This window comes from Leucopleurus acutus (genome assembly GCF_964270905.1).
Source record: "Leucopleurus acutus genome assembly, chromosome: 7".
NCBI lineage: Eukaryota > Metazoa > Chordata > Mammalia > Artiodactyla > Delphinidae > Leucopleurus > Leucopleurus acutus.
The window spans coordinates 19,705,171-19,720,143 of NC_139150.1; the positions used below are offsets into that span (position 1 = coordinate 19,705,171).

The 14,973-nt window shown below is 56.6% G+C and overlaps 1 protein-coding gene across 1 annotated transcript in view; it reads right to left on the bottom strand.

Moving 5' to 3' along the window:
- Positions 1-14,973, bottom strand: part of COL27A1 (collagen type XXVII alpha 1 chain) — a gene marked incomplete at its 5' end in the record, with an annotated part of 141,871 nt that overhangs the window by 36,918 nt on the left and 89,980 nt on the right. The window contains 9 exons of the mRNA XM_082842389.1: positions 1,566-1,619; positions 2,795-2,848; positions 3,711-3,764; positions 4,879-4,932; positions 5,226-5,270; positions 5,356-5,400; positions 5,935-5,988; positions 11,279-11,332; positions 14,850-14,903. Coding sequence (XP_082698515.1) covers positions 1,566-1,619; positions 2,795-2,848; positions 3,711-3,764; positions 4,879-4,932; positions 5,226-5,270; positions 5,356-5,400; positions 5,935-5,988; positions 11,279-11,332; positions 14,850-14,903 — 468 coding nt within the window. The remainder of the gene's footprint in view (positions 1-1,565; positions 1,620-2,794; positions 2,849-3,710; positions 3,765-4,878; positions 4,933-5,225; positions 5,271-5,355; positions 5,401-5,934; positions 5,989-11,278; positions 11,333-14,849; positions 14,904-14,973) is intronic.

The following is a 14,973-nucleotide window of genomic DNA, read 5'->3' on the forward strand; positions in this document are numbered from 1 at the left end:
AAGGTTTTGACGTCAGACAGATCTCGATGCCTCCACTGGGCTTCCCATTCACTGGTAGTCTGGCCACAAGCAAACTCCTTAGCCCCTATGGGTGTCTGTTTCCTCATCTGAAAATGAGAACCCCTCTTTTAAGGGTTCCTGTGAGACACAGTATAAGCACCCCACAGATAGTAGCCATTAGATATATTCTTCCTGGAATTTGGAGTGAGCCCTCATGGAGTGCCTTGGTGGAATCTCAGTTCTCAGACGAGGAAAGTGAGGTCATCCCTCAGACTTTCTTGCCAGCAAGTGTGGGAATGTTACCAAGACCCTGAATCCCATCTGACCTTAAGCCAGGTTCCCTGCTTGCCTTTCTAGCTCCAAAGATGCCCTTGGATGCCTCAGTTATCTAAACGGCTGTCAAGTTAAGTTTGTGTCTCTCTCTGCTTTTTCACAGCTGTTCAGCATCTGAGCTGGAAGGGGCCTCAGAAGTCATCAGATGCAGGAATGGCCAAGATGGGAGGACAGGTGTGTAGATTCCACCCCTCTTGTGCCCATGGCAGACATCACTAATCTATCTACTAGAACGTGGCTCCATGAGGACAGGGCCTTCTGTTACTCACTGCTGTGACGTGCCTGGCACACAGTGGGCATCACGTGAGTGCACGTCATTCTCTTTCCCAGTGAGCCCAGAAGGAGCCTCAGGATCCTTCTTAACGTGGCACTCCAAGAAACTGTACTGCTCAATCTTCCTTGACAGACAAGATTGCCATCGGAAGACTTCAAGCTCCATGCTCATCCTCTCTTGCCCTGTGGCCCTCTCCTCTCATTCTATGTCTTAACTCAATTTGAGGCGCCTCTTAACTTCGGGCAGGGAGTAACACGAGGCATTGGAAAAAGGGAAAAATGAGAAGTCGGACTGGGGGCCTGGTGTCTCCATGAGCCAAGCCCCCCCACACTAACTCCCCCTCACTCCTGGGCTGCACCTTCCCCATCTGAAAGATGCTAGAGGATGCCTGCTCTGTATCTCTCACAGCACCCTGGGGTCTCCATTCAGACAGGGATCTTATAAATCAGGCACAGAGCATAGACAGGTGGACACAGAGGCATCCCAAACCTTCTCAGAGGAAGCCAAACTCCATGGGTTTCTTTTGGTAAAGGGGAAGATAACCTTTCAGATAACCTTCCATGGAACAGTTTTAGGGATGGTAACAGGTGTTTTTCAATAAAAGCACTTGGACGTCAAATAAGTTTGGAGACTGCGGATTAACCCTCCCCAAACCCCAATTTCTTGGTTGCAGGCCTTCTCAGAGCCTTGAAAACGCTACTGCTAATGTGTAAGGGGGAACACCGAGCACGCAGAATCTCAAACACTTTGACCACAGAATGCTTTTCTCTGAGGGGCGCCTCTGCATTGGGGAAATGCTGGCCCGCCGAGGGAGACTGGATAAGACTGCAGAGATTCACAGCCTGTTTCTGCAGCTGAGGAAACTGAGGCTCAGGGAAGCTGAGTAAAGCCCTTCCCCCCTCCAGACAGCCAGGGAGGGGTGGGACTTTCCAGGGAGAATGAATTTGCTTCGACTTACCCGCTGCCCGATGAGGCCCGGCTCCCCAGGGGTGCCCAGAGGCCCAAGGTCACCCTAGGAGAAGCCAAACACAAGTCCATGGGTGGGGGGATAGGACCAGCCCCAGCCCTCACCTTCTTGTTCTCACTGGTTCTGACGTGGGAGGAGTGGGGAGTGGAGCTGAGGAAGCTCTTTCTCCCCAGGACCGGAGAGAAATTGTAAAATGCCAACCAGAGCCTCTGTTCCCAAGAAGCCCTGGACAGGTCAGGATCACGACCGCCAGCATCACCACCACCATCACAGCTCAGCTCACACGTACATAGTGCTGTTCTAAGTGCCTTTTCATTTTACACATTTAACGGTCACAACAACCCTGCCAGGAGAGATATCTTCTTTTACAAAGGAAGAGACAGAGGGACCGCAGCTTAAGTAACCAGCCCGAGCTCATGAGGCTAGTAAGTGACAGATTCAGGATCCAAAGCTGGGTAGTTTGGCTCCAGGGAATATCGGATGCAGAGATGGCAACTCTGAGGCTGACCACCTTCTTTTTTCTCCCTCCCTGAGAACCTTGGAGAGAAACCCAAAGAAGGAAGAGGCCCTAAATGAACCAGAATAAATGTCACCCAGCTCCTCCAAAAGACCCCAGAAGGGTCTTTCTCATGTGGGGATTTCCAGGCTAAACTCTCTCCCTGCTGGTGTCTGAGGGCGCAGAGAGGAGGCAGAGCTCCGAGACCCCAGCCCTGCCGCGGCCAGAACCATCCCATTACTACCTGTTTTATATATGGGTTGGTTTCCTGCATTATTCAAGCAAAGGATTCTGGAACTACGTCAAGACTGACAGTCCCAGGCCTCCGGGGCCTGCATAGGGAGCAGGTCCTCTTCCAACAGCAGTGTGGGGAGGGGTCTCTCCCCAGAGCCCAGGGATCCATGGGCTCCTGTTTCCCTGCAGGTAATGAGGGGCACCAGTGCTGAAATGCAGATGGTATCGCAGGAGGCCAGGAGGTATGGCCGTCCCAGCGTGGGGCAGGTGCCAGAGAAAACACTGCCAGACAGGGGGCAGGGATGGGGGCTCCGGGCTGGCTGGGCCATCCGCTGTGGCCATGGCCAGGCCCTGCTCCCCAGCCGGGAGCACAGAGAACCCATTATCCCGGGCACAAGAAAGGCCTGTTTCTCCTCCACGGAGACGATGGGGCCGCCAGCTGGGAGCTGGTTTCAACAAGCCATTTTTCTCTTCTTTCATCCCACCTTACCTTCATTCCAGCTTCCCCAGGAAGGCCTGGTTCTCCCACTGCACCTGGTAGCCCCTGCAAGAAAATGCCATTGGTCCTTCCTAGAGCAAGGGCTGGGCCCTGGTTGTAAGGGAGGAGATAACTGAGGCAGGCCCAGAGACGGCAAGGGACATGCCCGAGGTCACTCAGTGTGAGAGACACAGAGCTGGGAGCAGGCTGCAGCCTTCTGGGAGCTTAGAGTTGGGACAAGTCAGATGGGGGTGACTGGGCTCAGGCTGCTGAGTGCCGGGGCTGCCCAGAGACTGCTGGAGCCCCTCCCTCCCCACGAGTGCGGTTTGCCCAGGAGGAGCCCATTGGCAAGCATGCGGAGGAAAATTTCATGATTCACGTAACAACAGAGGAGGAAGCCAACGGATGCTGCATTCAGGGCCGAGGGATTCCTGCCCTTCCCTCTGCAGCTGGGCCAGGATGACAAGGGCGGGAGGGATCCTGAGTTACCACCATTGGCATGGCCGCAGCCCCTGCATAAACCCTGGGGCTGTTTTCTCCTCTGGGTGAGGCACGGGTGTCTGAGGCCCCTTCCAAGCTCCTCGCTGCATGACCTTAAGGGGACTGCTTCTGCAGTCAAACCTCTGTGTCGGGGTGAAATCCCAGCAGGGTCAGGGCAGGGGGCATTGCTGCTCTCCATGGTGCCGAAAAAGAGGCACCGCCAACCCCCATGCCAGTCCTGGCACAGCTGCATCCCACCCGCTGCCCCCGGGATCGGGAGCCCAGCCCCTCAGCCTACGGCATCATGGTGGATCTGCCCTCTCTGCCAGGGCCTCTCCCCATCAGTCTCTGCAGTACACAGGACAGGGGCCCTGGAGGAGGACGGCCGGGAGGGGCTGATTACCTCCCCAGCAGCACCACGGGACGAACAAGGGTCCTCCGCACTCACCTTGGGTCCCATCTCTCCTGGAGGGCCAATTGGCCCCTGGGGTCCCTGAGGGCCCTGGAAGATAGACAGACACACAGACAGTTGGGAGAAGCCAGCCTGGGCCCTCTTTGGGGTCTAAGGCTCAATAATGCAGTCTGGAGAGGCGGGTGAGGGACAGAACCCGTAGAATCCGGGACTCTGCAGCCCATGCCCTCACCCACCCCTCGCTGAGGGTCCTGGTGCCTGCAGCTCTCCCCGCAGCCCCTGTCCAGTGCACTCGCACCAACCCCTCCGCCTCTTCTCCTAGTCACCTACCTAAGACCCAGGGCGGCCTCCCCTGCTCAGCAGCCTTCGGGCTCCCAAGCTTTGCTCACTCTGTCCCCTCTGCCTGGAATGACCTTTCACCCACTCAGTCGTGGTCAGTCCATTGTTCAAAAGGGCGTCTACCTGAGCTTCCAGACGTGGGGCTACGGCGCGGCCTCCAGTCCTCCCCCTGCCCCACCCAGATTCCTCCTCCTGGGCCCCGAGACTGTGCTCTCCTCTCCACCACTAGAAGCACCCTCCACAGCCTCCTCACACGGCTCCCCAACACATGGGATGTCCTCCCAAACCCACCCTTCCCGCGAGATCTTCTGCAGGGCTCCTCTGTTTCAAACCTCTCAATAGCTCACTACTGCCGTTGGGACAAACAGCAAACTCTGCCCGCAGCTTCGGGTGACTGGCCCCTGCGACCTCTTCCTGCCTTCCCTGAGGTCCAGCTCTCTCCACTCTGGGCACGCTGGACTCCGCAGTGCCCACTCAGTGTATTAGTTTATTCTCATGTTGCCCTCCCTCCTTCGGAGACCTGAAGGACTCCGTTCCCTCCGCTTCTCACTGTGCCAAGCACTCTACACGCATCTTCTTATTTCATCCTCACAACAGGGTGTAAAGGTAGGAACAATTATTCCCATCTTACTGGCATGAAAACTGAGGCTGGAAGGCAAGGGGGCTTAGACTCAACGCAGAGCTCCTGACCTCCTTGGCCAGTGCTCTCTCCCTGACCCGCCCCCAGGGCGGTAGACCCCTGGCACTGTCCCTCTCCAGCCCCTCTCCTTGTCTGACTGCAGGACCCACACCCCCGGGTGGGTGACCCAGCTGAGACCAGCCTGCCAGGGGCAAAGATGCAAAGAGAGAGGGCAAGGGCACTTACCGGTTCTCCTGGGAGGCCCTTGGTACCTGGGGGGCCGGAGGGACCCGGGATGCCCTGCAGGAACAAACAAAGGTGACCTTAGTCCCTCCATGGCCTCCTCTACCCTGCCTGTCCCCTGGGTCTCAGTCAAGCTGTCGTAGCAAATGAGGGTCCGACCCCACCCTCTGCCCTGTGACAGATGGGAGACTGAGTTCCAGAGGGGAGGAGACATACTGGAGAGTCCTCAGGGCAGGAGTGGGCAGCTAGAACCTTCGGAATTTCCACAGCAGGATGGGAACTTGGCTAAAGTGGTTATTTTCTCCCCGCGAAGTCCCACGGAGAGAACTTCATGAACCGGTGCTACTTACAGGAAAGCCTCGTGTGCCCAGGTGCCCTCGCTCGCCAGCCACGCCCTGGAAGCACATTTGGGGTTTGTTAGAAGCATGTATGACAAAGCAGGGAGTAGGGAGAGGGGCTGGCAGCCTCGGCCTGACATACCTGCTGCCCAGGCTGGCCTGGTCTGCCCTGTAGTCCTGCGGGGCCCTGCAGGAAGCAAAGCATGAGGTTGGGAGAGGGTGCTGGGGAGGACCCTTCACGGAGAAGGGACGCCCGCTCCCACAGGAGATCTAAGGAGCCCATGGGGTCATGGCATCCCCCCCTCCCCAGTGTGCAGACGGGGAAACTCAGGGGAGGGGCTCGCCATAGTCACCAGGTGCTCTGGGCCGAGAACCAAGGGCCCCCGGGTCCCGAAGGGGTCAGAAGCAGTCTCGGCTCTCAGGGGCCCGGGAGGGGCTTGGGGGTCAGAGGCCATGCGTGATTCCTCCTCACTCTGTCTCATTCATGTGCTTTTTCGCTCTCAGCCTGATCGCTCATTCTCCCTTCCCTGCCCCCATGCTGGGGGCTTGCCAGCATCAGGAAGAGTGGCCGGATGAGCTCTCAGGAATGTGCCCTGCAGCCTCTCTGGGATGCCCTGCTGTCCCAAAGGGGTCTGTCACTGAGGAGGCTGTGAGCCGGGGTTCCTGGGTTCCTGACCCAGCACGGGAGGTGAGAGGAAGGGAAAGCCACGGGGGTCGGTACCTTCAGACCCTTGGACCCCTGCTCCCCAGCTGGTCCATCTGGTCCTCGGGGTCCCTGGAATAGGAAAAAGGGACTAGCACAGTGGACAGTAGGGGTCTCCCTCGGGCTGGGAACCAGGAGGGCGGGGCTGCCCAGAGCCCTGCACAAGCGGAGGGCTCCCTCCACCTCGCACTTCCTGTGCACCCCCACCCTCAGGTGGGTCACCCAGTGCAATGTGCCTGCTGAGATGGCTCTGCGCAGGGCGTAGCATGGGTGGACTTGGCTAGGGGCCCTACCATCCTGGAGTGGGGCTGGTGGTGCATTTAACCCCTGTTTAAAGAAACCTTGGGGCTCAGCCAGCCAACCCATTCCACGGATGCAGAAACTGAGGGCAGAGCCAAGAGACACGAGGCCAAGTCCCCACAGCCAGGTCTTCAGACTGCTGTCGCCTGCTCTTCCCAGAGCACACGTGGGGCAGAAGCAGTTTGTGGACCACAGCCCTTAGGGGAAACTGGCAGAGGACGCACGACCTGGGAAGGGTCTACACGTGGCCAGATATGTGGAACAGCCCCCTCTCCAGCCAGATGTGCAACTAATCTGGCCCAGCTCACATGAGGAGGGGGGAAGGACAGGGCAGCTGTTCCCTGGAGTTCTGGGTTCAGGTCTGACCTCTGAGACAGGATTCTTGGTCTTTTGAGAACTCAGAGGCCCCTGGGGCAGGCAGAATCCCCTCTTCCCCACACTGCACAGATGGGAACACTGAGGCCCTGCAAGGGAAGTGATTTGTCCAAGGTCCCTTAGCACATTAGCAGCTGCTATTCCCTCTAGGGTTCTACCCACTGCCCCCTGTGTCACCTCCATGGGCCTCCCAGAGAGACACAGATGGGATGGGGTCCCCTGGGGTCCACCATGGAGAACAGTGTGGTGTTTGTTCTGCAGGGGGCCAGAGAGGCCGTGTTGGGGAGACAAAGAGGATCCTGTGAAGGAGGCTGACCCGCCCCAGCCTGGGAGCGAGGGGACCAGGCACACAAGGGGGCCAGGGAAGCGTCTGGGCATAGGGGATATGAGGGATGAGAAAACGCAACATGGAGAAATCATTTAAATATTGAACAAGGAAATTTTCAATTAATAGTTGAACCAGAAAAAGTGACAATTCTTCTTGTCAGCTGCTTCAGCTCGACGCTGCAGCCTTAAATAGCACCACATTGATGAAATCACCCTGGGCCAGGAGACCACGGGCTGGGAGTCTTTGTGCCCAGTTTCTCAGGCCCTGGCCCAGAATCTATTAGGGGTCCAGCATAGGCACAGTGCTGCTCAGGAAATGCTGTGTCTCAGGGACAAGTGGCTGCTCCTGGCTGAGCCTCAGTTATCCCATCTCTGAAATGGGGACGAGAAACCTCCCCCTCAAGGCAGGAGGAGATGATGCACACGGGCAGCTCAGCACCTGGCATGTAGTAAGTGCTCAGAATATCTGGTTCCTCCAGAGGGGGCTGCAGGCTCCCCAGGGGCAGGGGCGCAGAGCAACGGCCTGGCAAACCCGGATTCATTCCCTTCCTCATAATAGGCAGCTTATACGAGGCTCAGAATTTTCACGGGTTCAAGATGAGGTTTGATTAGAGGGTGTGGGTGCAAGTCCTGGTTTTGCTACCGACTTGCTGTGTGACCCCAGGAAAGCCCCTTCCTCTCTCTGGGCCTCAGTCTCAGATGGACACTGTCAGACCACGTGTTAGACTTACCGCCCCTGACTCATGGACAGGGGCCTTGTGGAGACAGACACAGGTTAGGATGTAGGGCATCCCAGGTCACGAGAGCCGGGACAGAAGCTGAGCTGATGGTGGGCATCCGGGCCCTCCTGAGAGATGGCTTCTGGCCCCTGACCTCTGTCTCTACCTGAGGCATTAACCTTCCTGGAAAGGGACAGCTCTGGGAGTGGAGCGGAGGCCCAGAGGTGTCAAGGGCTTGGCCTGAATCACACGGCACCCTGTTTCTCCTGGGAATCAAAGCCTCGCTGGGAGGAAGGTTATGAGATCTATAATAATAGTAATAACATCGACAACAGCAGCAGTAGCAGTAATAGTGAAAGCTATTTTCCTCATTTAACAAATAAGGAAATAGCCTGTGGTTGCCCTGCTAGTATGTGGAGAAGCCAGAATTTGAATGCAAGTCAGCCAGAGGCCCATTTTTTTTCCACCACTACCTGTCACTATTTATCAGTGTGGGAGTGAGCTCCCTGTCACAGTGGGTATGCAGGTCAGGGCTAGGACATGGTGTTAGAGGAGACAATATCTAAAATCCCTCTTACCTGGGAGACTCTGCTATCCCCTGGACCACCAGAGAGCTCAGGTAGAAGCTGGGGCTGGCTGGGGGGAAACAGGATTAACCTTTCCTCCTTGGAAGGAGGAGGAGGCAAAGGGGCCCCAGCCACTCTCCCTCCCCAGCTCCGCTGTGCAGGGAGAGGCACGAGGGCAGTGCACAGCCTAACCCTTGCTCTGGGCCACTCTGCAGCTCGTCCTCTGTCCTGTGGGTGCCTCAGTCCTGCCCCCTCCTTCCCCAAATGAACACGGGCCAGCCCACCCTGCTGGAGGCAGGTCTGGGTTTCTGTAAGAGCCACAGATCTGTTCTCTTGTAGCCACTCCCCGGGAAGATGTTTGCAGTCACAGCGGGGCTGCCTCCTAGCCAGGTTGGGCATCTGGCTTGGCTGGGAGGAGCCCCAGGGGACAGAAAATCTGGCCAATCACAGCTCTTGTGAAAAAGGGATGGAAAGGGAGTGAACGTGTGCCCAGCCCTTGCTACACACCGCTGCCCTTCCAGGTGCTTACCACTCGAGGTGCTGGCAAAGGGATTCTATCCCCACAGCCATCCAAAGAGGTCGGTTCTGTTGCCGACCCATCTTATAGAGGAAACACTGGGGCCTCAGAGAGGGCGAATCGACTGCCCGAGGTCAGGGGAGGAGCTGGGATTCAAGGCCAGGTCTGCGGAGCTCTTAAGTCCCACTCACAGGAGCAGAGTTCAGTGTCAGGCACCTGGATCACAGAATCCTCACGACTCCCTCAAAGTGGGTTTTGGAGGGAGATAGTGGAGTCTCCCGGGTAAGAGGGCTTTTAGACATTGTCTTCTCCAACACCCTGCCCCGGGCTCTAATCTGCACACCCCCTGTGACAGGGAGCTCACTCCCACACTGATAAACAATGACAGGTAGTGGTGGAAAAAACTGGGCATTCAGCTGACTTGGGTTCAAAGTCTGGTTCCTTCCAACTTGCTCCTAATGTCATCCACCAAGCCTTATAGAGGTTAAGAAACTGGCCTGAGGTCCCAGAGCTGGTAACTGGGAAGGCTGAGACTTGCTGCTATGCCTGTGTGACCCCATAGCCCCAGCTCTTCGTGGCCCATGGACCCAGACCCTGGTCAACAGCTCTACCAAGAGTTGAGGGTCTGGGGTCCCATCCTGGCCCTGGCCTCGACCCCTTAGTGCTCGCTCTTCCCAGGGCAGGGGGCTGGGGGCAGTGGGCTGGGCAGCAGGGCCCATCCTGCACATGGGCAGAAAAGCAGGCAGGGCCTTGCAGACCTCCAAGCTCATTTCCCATAGCACACTCGGGGAAACTGAGGCCTGGAGATCAACAAGGCCTTGCTATGGTCCCAGGGCAAGCCAGGAGCTGCACAGGCGGCCTGCCCAGAACTGAGGTCCTTCACAGGCTCAGCGGGTGCCTCTCTAGTCCCCCCACCACCGCCCCGCTCAGTGACCCCATCTGTGAAGTGGCCAAAGGTGGCCTGTCAGGCAGGGGACCCAGGGGGTGGGTCCCACAGGTTTTGCATTCCTGTCAAACCCAGCAGGGGGCGGGGCTCATGTTCCTGAAGCTCCCCTTCCAGCCCCGGAGACTTTGATGTGGTTGGGAGCCTGGGTTTCCTCAAGCAGGAGATACATTCTTCAAGCCACCACCGGGAAGGGTGGTCCGATGGTTGTGAGGGGCTCAGTGAGTTGACGGAGGCCTGAGCCTCTGCATCTGGCAGGCTGTGCGGGGCAGGGCCTGGGACAGCACAGCTCCGCCTCCAGCCAACCTGGCTTCCCGGGCAGGAGGGAATGTGCAGAGGGTCAGGGTGCAACCCGGCTGCCAAAGGGCCTCGGCTACTCGCAGAGACCAGGACATGGCACTGGGAGGGGTCCTGCCAGGCCAGGGGAATGCCTCTAGGGCTCGCCTCTCCGAGGCAGACTGCTCAGAGCACCTCGTTCAGGGGAAATTTTTAAACTACTTGAAATTCAGCCAAGAAGAGAATAATCATCTCGGATCCCCTGGTATGAGCTTGAATATCAGGCCTGGGCTGCCTGGGCCACTGTGCCACCTTGTTTTCGTCTCACAAGGCTGCCTGGCCTGGCACCTGGACACCCACTGGGGGCAGGAAACCACTCCATCTGCCCTCCCCGCCTTCAGTATGCGAAAGAGTCAGATTCCCCTGGGTTCAAATCACAGTTCTGCCACTTTCTAGCTGTGCAACCTGAGGCAGGTGACTTAACCTCTCTGTGCCTTAAGTTTCCTTATCTGTAAGATGGGAATTAAGAATAGCACCTACATTATAGGGTAGTGCTGAAGAGTAGCTGAGTCAATGTATGTGATAGTGCTTGGCACAGAGTAAGCACTAGTGATTACCTCTAGCTACCGTGCTCAGGGCCAGCCCTGCATAAAACCCTCTGCGGCTCCCCACTACCCTGGGAACATAGCCCATAGGCTTAGCTGTGGTGTTTGAGGCCCTGCTTGGCTTGACACCTGCTAATTCTTGGTCTTATCCCTCTCTCCTGCCCCTCTGTTGAACTAGTGGGGAATCCCTAAACATGCCGTTCCTTCTCACCTTAAGGCTTTCCCTCTGCCTGGAACCGGGCATCAGCTCAAGCATCACCCTCTCCTTGAAGCCTTCCCTGGTACCCTGGTCAGGCGAGGTGCCTCCTCCAGGCTCCCAAGCTGCCTGTGCTTCCACCATCGACGTGCTAATGACCTTGTACTGTCTGTTTGACCTACTCTATTGAGCCATGAAGCCGGGCAAGGGTCCTGCCTGTCCTGTTCTTGTGATATCTACAGAGCCTCCAACAGTGGCCGGCCCACAGCAGGTGCTAAATTGTAGGTGAATGAATGCATGAGCAAACACATGAATGGTCAAAGCATCGGCACCACAGAGCCCCTCTGTTCCTGCTGGACGGCAAGGCGTGGTGCTCAGAAATGGGCTGGGAAAGATGGGTGGGGGTCCCACACGGAGAACCAGGCCTGGGAGGAGGCCGGTGCTGTGAAAGTCACAGATCTCAGGGCTGGGCGCAGGGCAAGGACCAAGAGGGGTCTCTGCAGCAGGTGTCCGCCCCCGGGGGCTGGGCCACACTTACCCGGCGTCCCTTTGCTCCCCTCATGCCCAGCGGGCCTCGAGATCCTGGAGGACCCTGTGGGGAGGAGAAAGAGTCTGGAGAAGGCCCCTTTTAGGGAGCAGGTACAGCACCGAAGGCTAGGCCTGCAGCCTCAAACAGGCGCTGTTCAGGAACGGCCACTCCCGAGCCCAGCAGCTCCAGATGGAAGGACTGGGCCTAGTGGGAAGATCTGTCCCCAGGAGAAGCAGCGGACGTGCTGCCACCTTGAGCAGGAGTCAGCACCTGGGGATCCGGCAGCAGGGAGAAGGCATCCTGGACGGATAAACCGCTTCCTTCTTTATCTCAAAATCTACAACTGGCGGCTATGAGGACATTCCTGACCAAAATCTCCAACTCCCACTTCCCCTTTTCTCTCTCCATCAGCAAGGAGAATAGGGGGTCCCAAGTTCTGTCCCCCCACCCTGACCTTGAATATTACCTGCAAGCATCCAGAAGGGTCTGCCCAGGGCAGGAAGAGCCAGGGAGGGTAAGAGAGGGCAGAACCAGACCAGGGCCCTGAAGTGGGGTTGGGGGAGCAGGAAGCACGTGTGGAGGGGGGAGGGGGAGAGGTTGGGTGGAGAAGTCGGTGGGGGAGGCAAAGAGAAGGGAGCAGGGCCTGGCCCAGGGAAGACGCCCCCGCCAGGGTTATCTCAGTTTGGTGAAGGAATGACAAGAAGAGACAGGGAGGGAGGGAAAGAAAAAACAGGGCTGGTTTTGTTCTTTGAATTCCCAGCACCTGGCCCAGGGCGGGCCGATGACAGGAATTAAGGGAAGGACTGAAGAGGACAGAGGATAGGAAGGGAGAGAAAGAAGGTGAAGAGAGGAAGCAGGCCGCCTCGTTGCCTGGTTTCTCTCCCCAGGTTCCAGCCCCCAGCTACACACGTCAAGCTGCGTCTTAGCCGCATGGCTGGCCAAGGACCCCTCCAACAGCTGCAGGAGCCTCCCAGCTCCGCGGGATTCTCAGACTGGGCGTGCTCCTTTTACAAGAAAAGACGGCCTCATCCCCCCTCCGAATACCAGGGAGAGGCCCAGCTCAGTTTGGGGCCTCAGGAAAAACTCCTCTTTCTGCTCCCATTTCTCTCTTCCCAGGGCCTCAGGGGGCACAGACCTTTCAACTGCTAAAGGGCTGATGTGAGGCGCTGGGTCCCAACCTGACCCCTTGTCAGCAGAGCAAGCAGGGTGTGGACCCGGGCTCGGCCCCCTAAAAAGACAGATCTGACTCCCGGGTGAGGGAGAACATGACGACTGGGTGAGAATGGACCATTTTATAGAGGGATCTCAGACTGCAGAAGGCATGCAATGCGTCACTGGGAAATTTCAGGAGCCAAGTCTCAACTCAGAGGCAGTAGTGTAGAGTGCTTAAAGGAGCACACTGTTCCACCAGAGAACTAGGTTCAAACCCTGACTCTGCCACCTACTAATTCTGTGACCTTTGGCAAGTGACTTAAACTCTTCGGGCCCCAGTTTCATCATCTATAAAATGGGTATAAGAAGAGTCCCTGACTCCTAGAGTTGCTAGGAAGATGAAATGACCTGGAAGGTCCTCAGTAAAGGGTTGCTGTCAGCTCTCTCAAAGGGAGAGGAGGTCAGAAACTGGTGGTCCCAGGACCTGACTGTTCCCCTCCAAATAATGGAGATAATAACCTTGGCTGACCTCAGTGGACTGTAGGAGAACATGGATGTTAAAGTGATTGGAAAAGTGGAAAATGCCAATCAGACGTGAACGGTATCATCAGAAATGTCACTTTCATAGTAACAGTCTTACTAATAATAGTGGTAATTATCATATCTAACAAATAGTAATAGTAATTATTATTGTTACCATTCATTAAGCACTTAGTATATGCAGGTAGTTTGCTAAGCATTACATCATGCACGGTATCATTCATTTCTCACAACAAGCTCATAATGAAGGGGGTTTTATGCTGACTCAGATGGGGAAACTGAGGCTCAGAGATGCTATAAATGTTGCCAACCATCACACAGCTAGTAAAGGGGGAGCCAGAATTTGACTCACATGTGTCTGATTCTGAAGCTTTCTGGACCTCCATGCTATCCTGCTTCCCCAGTGGCACTGGGGGCAGCTGGCTGTCCGAAAGGAGCCCCAAGAGATCCAAGGGCCCAGCCCCACAGTGCAACAGAGGAGGGTCAATGGCAACCTTGGGATCTGAAAACGGCAGCTCACTGTTTGATTTCACTAAGTCGGAGCCAAACCATTGAACAGACGGAAGCACTGAGGAAATGGAATGGGGAGGAGTTTGGACACGGGAGGAAGAAAGCCTAGAGGGAGGCTCAGGGAGGCTGAGGTCTGGGGGCACAGCTAGAATTGGATGATAGACCCCTAGCATCCTTGTTCTCTGGCTTCGGCCCTACCCTGGGTACTTAGCACTGTCTGGCACACAGTAGGTGCTCAGTAAAAGTCTGTTAATGAGAGGACTAGACAGTGAGAAGCTTAAGAGCAGGATCTATTTTGTATCATTTTTGCAACTCCAGGACTGAGCATGGGCACAGCACGCGGCAGGTGCACAGAAAAGTTTGGGAACTGAGTTGGCCTTGCTTCCCTAAGTGGCTCAGAGAACTGGTGTGGACGCACTTCCCTTGGATTCAAACCATCGAAGGCTCCCGTTTCTTCCTTCCTCAGACCCCAGGGAGTCCCTCAGTCTAGCCTGTGAAGGCACCTGAACTCATCACCCTCCAGGCTTGCCCCGGGATCCTGCCTGTGCCGGTCCCCCTCCCACCATACCCTTTCCACCTGCCCGAAGCCCACCCCCCATCCCCTCGCCCCAGAGTGGGCTCCCAGCCTTGAGCCTCAGACTTGGCCCAAGTGAGTGCCCTGCCCCAATTCCCTCCGTCCTCCACCAGCAGAGGTGGAGGGACCAGAAGCTCCATGTGCTCAGGGTGAGAGCCACCCAGCCCCCAACCCTATCTCACCCTCGGGGGAGTAGGAGGGACCCCTGAATCTGGGTGCTCCTGGCCACACCCTCCCCCCAGCCCCCCGCCTCTCCCACCTCCCCGCCTTGGGATCCTCAGGGATATCCCTGGTGCCTGTCATCGTGAGAAGCCCAGGAGCCCCATATCCTTGGCCCTTCAGTTCCCACTTTCTTCCCTGCTTTCTCCATAGCAGCTGTCACTTATTTACTGCCTTCTCTCTCCGCCACACCAGAATACGAGCTCCTAAAGGGCAGGGACAGCGTTCTGCCTTGCTGACGGCAGCTCCTGGAGCGGCACATGGGACACAGTATTTCCTGAGTGCATGAACAAAGCAACAGAGGTGCCAATGACCGTGACACTCCCTTGCAATGACCATCCCTGTGTAATGAACATTAGCCGCCTGGTTTCGTTTCGCCCATGCAATCACACTATCATGACCGTGATTATTTCATCTATTTTTCATATGAGCAAAATTTAGGTGCAGAGTTCAATGAGCTGCCCTGACAATACAGCCGGGGAGTTGGGGAGCTGGGATTCCCGGTCTGTCTGACTTTGAGACCTGGACTCCTCACCATGACTCGACAGTGGGTTTGAGCTCAGGGAACATGAGGGCTTTGCTTACCATAGGTCCAGGCTCTCCGGGGGTCCCAACACCACCTGGAGTTCCAGGATGACCCTACCAAGAAAGAGATGAAAAAGAAGGAATCAGCTCTGGAAGGTGCCTCTTCCTTCTGCAGTACTGCCTC